This window comes from Rana temporaria, chromosome 4, assembly GCF_905171775.1.
Source record: "Rana temporaria chromosome 4, aRanTem1.1, whole genome shotgun sequence".
Taxonomy (NCBI): Eukaryota; Metazoa; Chordata; class Amphibia; order Anura; family Ranidae; genus Rana; species Rana temporaria.
In genome coordinates, this window is record NC_053492.1 from 409,419,499 (window position 1) to 409,434,800 (window position 15,302).

The 15,302-nt window shown below is 43.0% G+C and overlaps 1 protein-coding gene across 1 annotated transcript in view; it reads left to right on the forward strand.

Moving 5' to 3' along the window:
* The window catches only part of APLF (aprataxin and PNKP like factor), a gene marked incomplete at its 3' end in the record, with an annotated part of 257,052 nt that overhangs the window by 138,247 nt on the left and 103,503 nt on the right, over positions 1 to 15,302 (forward strand). The window contains 1 exon segment of the mRNA XM_040351267.1: positions 11,092 to 11,221. Within this exon segment, the coding sequence (XP_040207201.1) occupies positions 11,092 to 11,221 (130 nt within the window).

Sequence of the window (15,302 nt, forward strand, 5' to 3'; positions counted from 1 at the left end):
CAGTACCTACAGGTAAGCCTTACTATAGGCTTACCTGTAGGTACAATTAAAGAGGAAGACTTCCTATTTAACCAGTTCCCGACCCCCGCATGTACATATACGTCCACAATATGGCACGTACAGGCACATGGGCGTACATGTACGTCCCCGCCTTACCCGGGTTCGGGGGTCCGATCGGGACCCCCTCCGGTACATGCGAGGGCCGGGAACGGTGTACGGGAGGTCCGGGAGGAGGGGGCGGCTATTGGTTTCCAGCCGTCCCCTCTCGATCTCCCTCGGCGAATCAGCTTCCACCTGAGCCCTCCCTGCCTGTGTAACTGTAAACACAGGCAGGGAGGAAGTGACGTTTTCTCCCCTCTGGCGGTCTTTTCGTCCGGTTCCAGAGGAGAGAAGACGTCAGTACTGTGAGTTGCACCAACAGCACACTGACACAGCACACATAGGTACATAACCCCCCCCCGATCACCCCCCCCCAGCACCCCCAGATCACCCCCTGTCACAGTGTCACTGATTGCAGTGATCATTTATTTTCTGATCACTGCTTTTAGTGTCAGTGTGACAGAAAAAAGTGTCAGGGCAGTTAGGTTTAGGCCCCTTTAGGTCCAGGGTAGCCCCCTACCCCCCCCCCCCCAATAAAGGTTTAACCCCTGATTGCCCCTAGAGTTAACCCTTTCACCCCTATTGCCAGTGTCACTAAGCGATCGGTTTCTGATCGCTGTATTAGTGTCACTGTTGCCGCTAGGCAGTTAGTTTTTTTTTGAGGTTCGCCGCCAGGTTTATATAGCGTTAGGTACCCCCATAAATAAAGGTTTTAACCCCTGATTGCCCCTAGAGTTAACCCTTTCACCCCTATTGCCAGTGTCACTAAGCGATCGGTTTCTGATCGCTGTATTAGTGTCACTGTTGTCGCTAGGCAGTTAGTTTTTTTTTGAGGTTCGCCGCCAGGTTTATATAGCGTTAGGTACCCCCATAAATAAAGGTTTTAACCCCTGATTGCCCCTAGAGTTAACCCTTTCACCCCTATTGCCAGTGTCACTAAGCGATCGGTTTCTGATCGCTGTATTAGTGTCAATGTTGTCGCTAGGCAGTTAGTTTTTTTTGAGGTTCGCCGCCAGGTTTATATAGCGTTAGGTACCCCCATAAATAAAGGTTTTAACCCCTGATTGCCCCTAGAGTTAACCCTTTCACCACTGATCACTGTATAAGTGTCACTGGTGACGTGGTTAGCCAGTTAGTTATTTAGTTATTTTAGGTTCGCCACCAGGTTTTTAGAAAGCGTCAGGTACCCCCATATATTACCGAATAAAGGTTTTAACCCCCTGATTGCCCCCTAGTTAACCCTTTCACCAGTGATCACCGTATAAGTGTTACGGTTGACGCTGGTTGGTTAGTTTGCTGTTTATAGCATCAGAGCACCCGCCGTATATAACCCAATAGGTTTAACCCCCTGATCACCCGGCGGGTGATATAAATTTAATTTTAGCGCCAGTCAGGGTCTGCGTCGCCCCAGGCAGCGTTAGGTTAGAGCCAGTACCGCTTACACCCACTCGCTAAGCATACACCCCCCTTAGTGGTATAGGATCTGAACGGATCGATACCTGATCTGATCAGATCTATACTAGCGTACCCAGCAGTTTAGGGTACCCAAAAACGCATTGTTAGCGGAATCAGCCCAGATACCCGCTAGCACCTGCGTTTTCCCCCTCTGCCCAGCCCAACCCACCCAAGTGCAGTATCGATCGATCACTGTCACTTACAAAACACAAGACACATAACTGCAGCGTTCGCAGAGACAGGCCTGATCCCTGCGATCGCTTACAGTTTTTTTTGAAGCGTTTTCTACATTTGCTTTTCTATAGTCAGGTGCTTTTTTTACCTGTGAATCCTTACCATTGTACCACTAAATTTAGAGTCCAAAATGGCAAACCGAAGGTACAATGATAAGCAGGCCTTGGAGTTCATGTGCATGTCAGATAGTGAAGAGGAGGAGGTCACGCATCTGACAGATTCTGGCTCAGAATATGAACCCATTTACGACAGCGGCTCCATGTCAGATAGCTCGCACGACGAAGTTGAGGTCCCTGCTAAGGCCAGGCGTACCCGATCCCATTCTGATGTTGTTGAGCAGCAAGAACCGCAGGACCCTCGTATGGAGCAGAGATCCAGTACTAGCGCCGCTATTCCTTCTGGTGGATTGGCAAGCACCAGCGGCCTAGTACACCCTGGTCGTTTATCCAGCACTGCAGTAACACTTGGTGACGTGGCGAGTCCCATAAGTGCAGTTCAAGCTGGCGATGTGGCAAGCACAAGTAGTGTCCCGCTGCCACCAAGAAGAAGACAGAGACAGGCCCGTCCTGCCCATAGTGCCCTTCCTGTAGAATTTGCCTATCCTGATTGGGTCCCCACCACTTCTACAGCACCTGTACTTCCCCCATTCACTGGCCAACCCGGTATTCAGGTGGATACAGCGAACTTTACGTCACTTGATTTTTATTCGCTGTATTTCACGGAAGATCTCTATAGATCTATTGTGGACCAGACTAATTTATATGCTGGTACCTACATCGCCGCTAACCCCCAGTCTCGCCTTGCCAAAGAATGGAAACCTCTCGAGGTTTCCGAATTTAAGACCTTTCTGGGCCTTACCCTCAACATGGGCATACACAAATTTCCGTCATTGCGGATGTATTGGTCCACACATCCCATCGACCATATGCCCGTTTTCTCTGCTCACATGGCCAGGAAACGATACGAGGCGATCCTGCGGTTCCTGCATTTCAGTGACAATGCACTTTGTCGTCCACGTGGAGACCCTGAATTTGACCGGCTCTACAAAATTCGGCCCCTCGTAAACCATTTCAACGAACGTTTTGCAGCCTTGTTTAATCCCCAGCAGGTTGTATGCGTTGATGAGTCCCTGATTAAATTTGCTGGCCGCTTGTCTTTCAAACAGTACATTCCCAACAAGCGTGCCAGATACGGGGTCAAGCTCTATAAGCTCTGTGACAGGGCCACAGGCTACACATGGAGCTTTAGGGTTTACGAGGGAAAAGATAGTCAGGTAGAGCCGGAAGGATGCCCAGATTACATGGGGAGCGCTGGCAAGATTGTTTGGGACTTGGTGTCACCCTTATTCGGAAAGGGGTACCATTTGTATGTGGACAATTTTTACAGCAGCGTGCCACTTTTTAGCCACTTATTTGATCAACAGATTGGAGCATGTGGCACCGTGCGACCTAATCGCCGGGGCTTCCCCCAGCGGCTTGTAGATGCCCGTATTAGGCCGGGGGCGAGAGCCTGCTGCAGATGTAAAAATTTGCTCGCTGTGAAGTGGCGGGACAATAGGAATGTTTTCGTTCTTACCACCCTTCACGCAGACACGACAGTCCAAATTCATACGGCGACTGGTGTTGTGGAGAAACTCCTCTGTGTCCACGAATATAACCTTAATATGGGAGGGGTGGACCTCAACGACCAGTTAATGGCGCCGTATCATATTGCCCGTAAGACGAGACACTGGTACAAAAAAGTGTCTCTACATTTATTTCAATTGGCTCTACTGAATGCTCATGTCGTATACAGAGCTTCAGGACGGAATGAATCCTTCCTTCAATTCCAGAGGGATATCATCACAGAACTCCTGTATCCAGGCGGTATTGTACCTCACCATCTCCTACCAAATGCAGTAAGCCGACTGCATGAGAGGCATTTTTCTTATGTCCTCCAGAGTACCCCTACCCAACGAGCCCCCCAAAGAAAATGTCGTGTCTGTACCAAGCGCGGATTTAGGCGTGACACCCGTTATTTTTGTCCCAAATGTCCTGCCAATCCTGGTCTTTGTATTGGTGAATGTTTTGAACGCTTCCACACACGAGTTAATTATTAGTGTAGGGTGAAACATTTCACAGGCTAGGCTCACTTACACAGGGTCTCCCAAGATGCCATCGCATTTTGAGAGACCCAAACCTGGAACCGAAAAGTTGAAGTTACAGTTCACAGTTACAAAAAAAAGTGTTAAAAAAAAAAAAAAAAGTAAAAAATAAAAACACACAAAAAAATATAAAAAAAAAAAAAAAAAAAATAGTTGTCGTTTTATTGTTCTCTCCCTCTCTATTCTCTCTCTATTGTTCTGCTCTTTTTTACTGTATTCTATTCTGCAAAGTTTTATTGTTGTTATGTTTTTTCATGCTTGCTTTTCAGGTATGTAATTTATTTTACTGTTTTCAGGTACGCCATTCAGCTGTTGCGCGGACTTATTTATCTTGACAGCAACAGCGTTTGCTCCCACGATATATAAAGCCGCGACTCCAGTGCTGTAGGAGGTGATTTCACCACCACAGTTAAAAAAAAGAGCATATATGCCGAAGCATGGGGGCAGCAGGGGCGGAGGAGCGATTTTGCTCCTAATGCCGCGTACATACGGTTGACATTCCTACGGAGGCTTTCCCGTGGAAAAGTCTGACCATGTGTACACGGCATAGAAAAGTCCGACCGTGTGTACGCGGCATAGAAAAGTCCGACCGTACGCGGCATAACTTTTTTGCGGGAGGATGCCCCTATGCTTCGGCATATATATATTTTAGGCACAGGTTGCGTTAAAAAATTTTTTATTTTTTACTATGTTTTTTTATAGGTATTTGATTTGCGGGAATGGTATGATCTTACTGTTATACTGGAATGTTACTTTGTTTTAATGTTAACCATCATTTGCTTAGCAGGTACGCCATTCAGTTGCAGTGCGGATTTATTTAGCGTGACAGCAACAGCGTTTGCTCCCACGATATATAAAGCCGCGACTCCAATGCTGTAGGAGGTGATTTCACCACTACAGTTCAAAAAAGAGCATATATGCCGGAGCATGGGGGCATTAGGGGCGGAGGAGCGATTTTGCTCCTAATGCCGCGTACATACGGTTGACATTCCTACGGAGGCTTTCCTGTGGAAAAGTCTGACCATGTGTACACGGCATAGAAAAGTCCGACCGTGTGTACGCGGCATAGAAAAGTCCGACCGTACGCGGCATAACTTTTTTGCGGGAGGATGCCCCCATGCTTCGGCATATATAAATGGTGCATGTATGCCCATCATTAGAAGTGGGTGGATGAAGGGAGGTATTCTAATGGTGGGCATACCCACCGATCAATCTTTTTTTTGTTCAGCCAACAGGCTGCATGAAAAAAAAAAAGATTACAATACATGTCCAACAAGAACCATCAACGTACTGGTATGTTGCTGGACTTTGAATGGTTATACCAGAATGATGCCTGCGGGTTTAGGCATCATCTTGGTATCATTCTTTTCAGCCAGCGGTCGGCTTTCATGTAAAAGCAGTCCTAGTGGCTAATTAGCCTCTAGACTGCTTTTACATTCAGTGGGAGTGAATGTCCCCCCCCCCCCAGATATAAACGGCGCCATTGAGAATATGGGAAAGCATTTTATCACACCGATCTTGGTGTGGTCAGATGCTTTGAGGGCAGAGGAAAGATCTAGGGTCTAATAGACCCCATTTAAAAAAAAAAAGAGTACCTGTCACTAACTATTGCTATCATAAGGGATATTTACATTCCCTGAGATAACAATAAAAATGGTAAAAAAATAAATAAATGGAAGGAACAGTTAACAAATAAAATAAAAAAAGCGAAATAAATATATAAAAAAATAAAAAAAAGCATCCATGTCCCCCCCTGCTCTTGCGCAAAGGCGAACGCAAGCGTCGGTCTGGAGTCATATGTAAACAGCAATTGCACCATGCATGTGAGGTATCACCGCGAAGGGCAGATCGAGGGCAGTCATTTTAGCAGTAGACCTACTCTGTAAATCTAATGTGGTAACCTGTAAAGGCTTTTAAAGGCTTTTAAAAATGTATGTAGTTTGTCGCAACTGCGCGTTTGTGCGCAATTTTAAAGTATGTCGTGTTTGGTATCCATGTACTCGGCCTAAGATCATAATTTTTATTTCATCAATAATTTGGGCAATATAGTGTGTTTTAGTGCTTTAAAATAAAAAAAGGTGTATTTTTTCCCCAAAAAATGCGTTTGAAAAAACGCTGCGCAAATACTGTGTGGAAAAAAAATTTGCAACACCCACCATTTTAATCTGTAGGGCCTTTGCTTTAAAAATATATATAATGTTTGGGGGTTCAACTTAACTTTCTTGCAAAAAAATAATATGTTTTTATGTAAACAAACAGTGTCAGAAAGGGCTTTTTCTTCAAGTGGTTAGAAGAGTGGGTGATGTGTGACATAAGCTTCTAATTGTTGTGCATAAAATGCCAGGACAATTGAAAACCCCCCCAAATGACCCCATTTTGGAAAGTAGACACCCCAAGCTATTTGCTGAGAGGCATCTTAAGTCCATGGAATATTTTAGATTTTGACCCAAGTTGCGGGAAATATAAATATATATATATATATATATATATTTTTTTGCGCAAAGTTGTCACTAAATGATATATTTCTCACACATGCCATGGTTATATGTGGAATTGCACCCCAAAATACATTCTGCTGCTTCTCCTGAGTACGGGGATACCACATGTGTGGGACTTTTTGGGAGCCTAGCCGCGTATGAGACCCCGAAAACCAAGCACCGCCTTCAAGATTTCTAAGGACATACATTTTTGATTTCACTCACACAAATCTTGAAGGCAGTGCTTGGTTTTCGGGGCCCCGTACGCGGCTAGGCTCCCAAAAAGTCCCACACATGTGGTATCCCCCGTACTCAGGAGAAGCAGCAGAATGTATTTTGGGGTGCAATTCCACATATAACCGTGGCATGTGTGAGAAATATATCATTTAGTGACAACGTTTTGTAATTTTTTTTTTTTTGGTCATTATTCAGTGACTTGTGGCAAAAAAATTAAATATTCGATGGACTCAACATCCCTCTCAGCAAATAGCTTGGGGTGTCTACTTTCCAAAATGGGGTCATTTGGGGGGGTTTTGTGCTGTTTTGGCATTTTATTGCCTTCGAAACTGTGATAGGTAGTGAGGAGTGAAATCAAAAATTTATGCCCTTAGAAATCCTGAAGGCGGTGATTGGTTTTCGGGGTCCCGTACGCGGCTAGGCTCCCAAAAAGTCCCACACATGTGGTATCCCCGTACTCAGGAGAAGCAGCAGAATGTATTTTGGGGTGCAATTCCACATATAACTATGGCATATGTGAGAAATATATCATTTAGTGACAACGTTTTGTAAAATTTTTTTTTTTTTTTGGTCATTATTCAATCACTTGGGGCCATAAAATTAAATATTCCATGGACTCAACATGCCTCTCAGCAAATAGCTTGGGGTGTCTTCTTTCCAAAATGGGGTCATTTGGGGGGGTTGTGTGACATCTTGGCATTGTATGGCCTTCAAAACTGTGATAGGTAGTGAGGAGTGAAATCAAAAATGTATGCCCTTAGAAATCTTGAAGGCGGTGCTTGGTTTTCGGGGTCCCGTACGCGGCTAGGCTCACAAAAAGTCCCACATATGTGGTATCCCCGTACTCGGGAGAAGCAGCAGAATGTATTTTGGGGTGCAATTCCACATATAACTATGGCATGTGTGAGCAATATATCATTTAGTGACAACTTTGTGCAAAAAAAAAATCAGTTTGTCATATTCCCGCAACTTGTGTCAAAATATAAAATATTCCATGGACTCGACATGCCTCTCAGCAAATAGCTTAGGGTGTCTACTTTCCAAAATGGGGTCATTTGTTTTTTTTTTTTGCTATTTTGGCATTTTATGGCCTTCGAAACCTTGATAGGTAGTGAGGAGTGAAATCAAAAATTTGTGCCCTTAGAAATGCTGAAGGCGGTGCTTGGGTTTTGGGGCCCCGTATGCGGCTAGGCTCCCAAAAAGTCCCACACATGTGGTATCCCCGTACTCAGGAGAAGCAGCAGAATGTATTTTGGGGTGCAATTCCCCATATAACCATGGCATGTGTGAGAAATATATCATTTAGTGACAACTTTTTGTAAACATTTTTTTTCGTCATTATTCAATCACTTGGGACAAAAAAATTAAATATTCAATGGACTCAACATGCCTCTCAGCAGTTTCCTTGGGGTGTCTACTTTCCAAAATGGGGTCATTTGGGGGGGTTTTGTACTGCCCTGCCATTTTAGCACCTCAAGAAATGAGATAGGCAGTCATAAAATAAAAGCTGTGTAAATTCCAGAAAATGTACCCTAGTTTGTAGACGCTATAACTTTTGCGAAAACCAATAAATATACGCTTATTGCGATTTTTTTTACTAAAGACATGTGGCTGAATACATTTTGGCCTAAATGTTTGACTAAAATTTAGTTTATTCGATATTTTTTACTTTTTGTTATAAGAAAAATATTTTTTTTTCAAAATTTACGGTCTTTTTGCGTTTATATCGCAAAAAATAAAAATCGCAGAGGCGATCAAATACCATCACAATAAAGCTCTATTTGTGGGAAGAAAAGGACGCAAGTTTCGTTTCGGTACAACATTGCATGACCGCGCAATTACCAGTTAAAGCAGCGCATTGCCAAATTGTAAAAACACCTTGGGTCTTTAGACAGCGTATTGGTCCGGGGCTTAAGTGGTTAAAGTAATTGTAAACGATCACCATGTAAAACAACCCATTCAGTTTAAAATTGAAATGAAAGGCGAAACATTTGTGTATAGATATAACATTAAATAATAAAGTGGAGAAACAGTGCGCTTATCTAGTACATAAAGGAAAGCTGCAAACTCAAAATGTTTATACAAAACAAAATAACATGTGAAAAAGATGGAGTTGCGCTAGTAAAATTAGGTCTCAGCAAAGCCTAAATATTCAGAAAAAATGTCCAATGGTGAAAGTAGGTACGTCTTTCCAAAATAAAAAATTAGTGAAACAAAAATTTGGTGCAATTCAGTGAAGAATCAGCTTCATAAGAGTGTCCCAACAGTGAATATTGAAAACTGGATCACAGCTGTCCGATATAGCAGACCCTTACCGAAGTTAGCGATCCCAAATGGATCAATTCAAGCAGGTAGCCGTAACCTGGGCTGTACAGGGGATCAAATCCAGGACAAAACCTCCCGACAGTCCAGCAGCGATGAACCAGAAAAAAACAAAACAATAGGGCTTCAATAGTGTGATATTGTATAAAACACTAATGCATAACATCACCCAGTGACTGGCAAAAGGACAGTGTGACAAAAACCACCACCACAGAACACACTGGTCCTTACCAGATCTTTGAATGAGAAAGGCAGAAAACAAACTTGAGATGTGTGTGTGCAGCCAGCACAAGGGTCTTCAAAATGGAGCAATCCTCAAACAGGTCAACGATCCATTAATAAGGAGAAGAGAGCCATATGGTGTAATAACGTTTGTATAGGGTTTAATAAAAAAATATATAGCACTTACAGCTTCAAATCAGGAAAAACAGCAAAAACGAAAGCTCCGACCGGTAACGGAGCTAGTTCCTCACAAGCGGTGACGTCACTACATCTCCTCCCAACTTTCATCCAATAGGACTTGGTCACGGGGTGTGAGGAGGCGTCTTGCGTCACCGCTTAAATAGCATAGCAGCAGGCGGGGCCAGCGTGGACACACGTCCCGAGCGACTAGCGATTCGCCATTATAACTAAGGGCAAAGTTAAGGAAAAAAAAAAAAAAAAACAACAGACCATAAGGTAATGACCAGAAGGTCATAAACAATAATGGTGATAAGATGTAAAAGAAACCAGTACCTCATGAAACTACCGAGGATATTAATCCAAGGGAACAGAGGGAAAGGATTCACTTTACAGCTTAAACAGGTTAAAATAAACAACGTTAATGCACACTCGTTTGTCAGTGGAGTGATGCAAACGTGAATCATAGGGGATTGTCCACATCGAATGGCTACTGAGGATGTTGTGCATCATCATATCACTCATACCACATAACCAATAGAGTGAATATATATATATAGATATAACATTATAAATGCAGTGGGGGCATGTCGGGACGAGTATGATCATTGGAGGAGCGCACACTGAGTTCTCAGCATAGCTAGAGGCTGACCACGGTGTGTTCTCCAGCTTAGTGTGGTCAGGTTTTAATAGGAAAACAGAGGGATTAGCCGGAACACCAGAGATTTCACTCAAAGGAAGCAATACTAAGAGAACAGAACATTGTTTCATACAAGTGCATTATACAGAAGGCACATATCAAGAAAATGAAATGCTGGGGTAACAAACACTTTAATGTCCACATAAGAATAAGTCAAAGCCCTATGTACAGCCTGAGAAGGAGTTTAACACAGCGGGCACCACATGGTCTCTGTACTTTTGTTAAAGCGGGGGTTCACCTGTACATAACATTTTTTCCCCTTAGATGGATGCTCGTTTTGTCTAGGGGAATCGGCTAGTTGTTTTAAAATATAAGCTGTACTTACCGTTTACGAGATGCATCTTCTCCGCCGCTTCCGGGTATGGGCTGCGCGACTGAGCGTTCCTATTTTGATTGACAGTCTTCCGAGAGGCTTCCGACGGTCGCATCCATCGCGTCACGATTTTCCGAAAGAAGCCGAACGTCGGTGCGCAGGCGCAGTATAGAGCCACAACGACGTTCGGCTTCTTTCGGCTACTAGTGACGCGATGGATGGGACCGTCGGAAGACTGTCAATCAAGAAGGAACGCCCGCTCCCGAAGACCCATACCCGGAAGCGACGGAGAAGATGCATCTCGAAAATGGTAAGTACGGCTCATATTTTAAAACAACTAGCCGATTCCCCTAGACAAAACGAGCAGGAATCTAAGGGGAAAAGAGAGAAAAAAAAGATCATTGGGTGAACTCCCGCTTTAACATGTTATACATTGTAGATCTGGACAGAATATGTAGTAAAAATATAGTAACCCAATTGTAACTTCTTAACAATCGTAAGTTGTCTCTGAAGCAAATAAATAGCCCTCACAGACCTAAAAGAAATGGAATTTTGATTCGTACAAGTCTAAATTACAAGCTTTGCTTCTATTGATTACCACTTCATTATTATTTCTGTAGATTCTTTTTTTTTTTCTTCAATTAAGACCAGTTTAATTTAAGGGGTATATAATTCATCTTTTGTGATATGCTGTTACATTTGTCTATTTCAGTCCAGTGCTGTAACCTATAAAGTGGATGTAGAACAATCCAGACCTGCACCAAGAAAACGTACCCTTCCAAAGTGGATGTTGCAGGGCGATCTCACAATTCAGAGTCTCCCATCTCCTGTGGTTAAAGCAGGTATATGTGTGTGTATGTGTGTTTTTCCTTGAATCAGCGAAGGAGATAAGGTGCCTCTTATTGCTGTCTGTTGTGAAAGCCGAAGGTTAACTGTAATTATTATGATGGTGCGTTTCTTAGTAATCCCAATGTGTGGAGCCTTCCCAGGAATTGCGTTGTATTTATATGCATAGTTCTTGTAAATGCACGTTATAGAAATTAAAATGCAGTCAGTTATATCTTTTTTTTTTTTTAAGATTCATGCTTTATGCCTATAAGCTTTCTTGGAAGAATATGCATACTAGTGTGCGTGTATTGCAGAATATAGATTTTTTTATTTATTTTTTTTGAACAAAAGGAATTTGGAACAATCTATTGTTTCTATCAATAGAAATACAGTTGTCCTCAAAAGTTTGCAAACCCTGGCAGAAATCTTGAAATGTTGCCATTGATATTGTAAATATGGACTAATCATACCATAAAACTTTTATTTTATTTAAAGATAGTGTCATACAAAGCCATTTATTATCACATTGTTGTTTGGCTTCTTTTTTAAACCATAATTATACATAAATCACCCAAATGGCCCTCATCAAAAGTTTACTAAATTTCCTAATTTAGAGATACTGAATTTATGATTTTTGTAATTTTAACAATCTAAGCTACAGTATAATGTACACCAGAGGTCATCAGCCTCTCTCTCTAGTTTTCTGTCTCTCTGTCAGAGACAATTATAAAGTAACACGATGACCACCTACTAAGTATGAAAATGATACTCAAAATGTTAGTATTAGATAACTGGATGTGTGGTTGCTATATTGATTAAATTGTATTTACCACTTGAGGGAAGGTTGCTGGAAATTACGTGAGAGGTAGCTAGAAGTCTAATGACAATCTGTCACTTTTAGGTTGACTGTTTTTGAGAGGTTTCATTCCTAAAGAAAGCTTAGGCTTTATTTAAAAAATGGCTTACAATTTTTTTTCCCACAGTACCACTGCTAGGTCAGCTACATAAATGATGCCAATCTTTATTTCGAGAGTTCCTCATGTGCTTTTTTTTGTCATGGGCTATTTAATGGAGATTCATTACGTCCCTTTGATAGTGCCATACCACAGCCACGTCTACACATTTGAATGACTACCATACTTAACTGGCTGTATGTCCATCCATTTTACCCTTCACCAATTGAAGGTCTCATACCTCCAACCTCCAAGTGGAGATGTCTGATTGGCCTTCTCAGACTAGCCTGTACTTTACACCCCCCACCCCAAGTATGCGTTCTGATCATATTTGCTAAAGGCATGGGATCTCATTTATGTGAAATGGGAAACAGATTAGGTCTATGAGGTTTTGGTATAATGATAATGCTTGGATTCTGCTCCAACTCTGCAAAGGTCAGAGACATAAAAACCACCAGTACGCCTGTTTTAAGTCTATATTTATGCGTAAGTCAAGGTAAAATGGGTGTTCCAAAATACTTACTATTCAATAATAAAAAAAAAAACTTTGACTTGTAAAGGTGACCATATGGAATGGTTTGTTACAGTTTTTTCAGCCATTTTTCAGTCAAGGAACCATTTAGAACTGTGCACAATCCTGGGGCACACCAGTCCGAGGGCTTGTTCACACCAGGAGGTGCAGTAAAGCATGCACTTTTATGCGTGTTTGCGCAAGTTGCATTTATTTAATGGGTGGGAATTTACACGTCATTATCAACGAATAATGGTGCTTACATGTGACTGCAAAGGGCAGCACAATTTTTTGAGGTACAGAAAAAAGTGTGATTTCCCACATATTACCTCACTGCACCTGGTGTGACCAAGCCCTAAAATAGTCTGTGAGTCAAAGTTCAGTGGTCTTAGGTTGTAACTTCTCCAAATTCCCCCTTCTAGCACAAATCCCCCACCAAATCCTTCCTCCTAGCGCAACCCCCCTTCCTCTAATTCCTCCTCCTAGCACAGATCCGCACCAAATCCCCCACGCCTAGCACAAATGTGGGCTGTGCTTAGCTCCCATGCAGTGTTCTCTCCCTCCCTGTTTCAAATCACTTCTCTATGCTTCCTCTTCCTTTATTCCCCAATGGATGACCACCTACTGCTCTGCATCCTCTCCCAGTAAAATATGATCAGCTGCCGTTGCCCTTTTTCTTCCCACGCTGCCTTCCCCAACTATGGGATGGGCGTTAATGCCTGTGATGTGTGATTGCTGGCAAAGCAGAAAGCCGTAGTGCCGCCCCACATGTCCTTAACAAAGAATGATGTTATCAGTTGGTACGACAAGGGTGGCAGCCCGCACAGCTTTCTACTTTGCCGGCAATAGTACACATAGCTGCAGTGAGGCGGAAAGAGCCATGCATACTGTACTCTCTCTCTCTCTCCTCACAGAGTCGCACTGCATGGGAGTTAACACAGAGTAGCGCTCAGACTGGGATGTGTCCACAGAATCCCTGAGGACTCTTTGTGGCATCCTGGTTGAAAAACCCTGGTCTATTATAAACATATTTTCTGTGGCAAGAAATGGACGATGACTGAAAGCTGTTTTTCACTTTTTATTATGAGCTAATTAGGAAGTCCAGAGGAGGACTTCCTAATAAGAAAGCCCAGCAGTGCCTACAGCCGTCCCCCGCCCCCCCCCCCGTCCCCCCCCCCCGTCCCCCCGTAATCTTTTCAGCTCTCTTTCTGAAAAGTACAGTTATTTGGGCCAATAAAAGAAGTTCCAACTGCCGCTTGCAAGAAGTAAATATATCTGTGTTCATTATATAAAAAAATGTTGTACAGTATATGTATCTGTATGTGTATATATGTGTGTGTATATATATAATATTTTTTTTTCTTTTTATAACAAATATTGGCACCCCTGCATTTCTGTCAGGTAATGCACCACTTCACCCAGAAAATTGTTGCAATTGCAAATGTTTGGGCATTCTCAAATGTATTTCTTTTGTTTGTATTGGTAGGACACAAAAAGTGGAGAAACAAAAAGCCAAAACTTGCACATTCCGTGCAAAACTCCAAAAATGTACTGGACAAAATTATTGGCACCCTCAATTTAATATTTGGTAGCAAACCCCTTGGAAAAACTATAACTGAATCTAATCACTTCCTGTAACCATCAATGAGTATTTTGCACCTCTCTACTGGTATTTTGGATCCCTTTTCTTTTGCCAACTGCTCCAAGTCTCTCAGATTGGAAGGGTTCCTTTTCCCTACTGCTATTCTGAGATTTCTCCACAGGTGCTCGATGGGATTTAGATCTGCACTCATTGCTGGCCAGTTCAGTACTCTCCAGTGCTTTGTCTTAAACCATTTATGGGTGTTTTTTTTTTACCATAATGGGCCGGATTCAGAAAGCCCGGCGTTACTTTGTGCGGGTGTAGCGTATCTCAGATACGCTACGCCGTCGTAACCTAGTGAGGCAGGTTCTGTATTCAGAAATAACCTGCGCCCTAAGTAACGGCGGCGTAGCGTATGAGGGCCGGCGTAAGCCCGCCTAATTCAAAATTGGAAGATGTGGGCGTGTTTTATGTTAATTTAGTGTGACCCCACGTAAATGACGTTTTTAACTAACGGCGCATGTGCCGTCCGTGGACGTATCCCAGTGCGCATGCTCCAAATTACGCCGCAAAGCCTCATTGGTTTCAACATGAACGTAACTTGCGCAAAGCCCTATTCGCGAACGACTTACGCAAACGACGTAAATGACGCAAAATTCGACGCTGGCCCGACGTCCATACTTAGCTACGCCTCATATAGCAGGGGTAACTTTACGCCGGAAAAAGCCTTACGTAAAACAACGTAAAAAAATTCGCCGGGCGGACGTACGTTTCTGAATCGGCGTATCTACCTAATTTGCATATTCGACGTGGAAGTCTTGGGAAGCGCCCCTAGCGATCAGCGTAAATATTGAACCCTAAGATACGACGGCGTAGGAGACTTACGCCACTCGTATCTAGGCAACATTGAGGCGTATCTGATTCTATGAATCAGACGCAGAGATGCGACGCCCCGCATTCGGAGTTACGACGGCGTATCTGGAGATACGCCGACGTAACTCCTTTCTGAATCCGGGCCTTTGAGTTTTACATGGAATGTGTCAGATTTG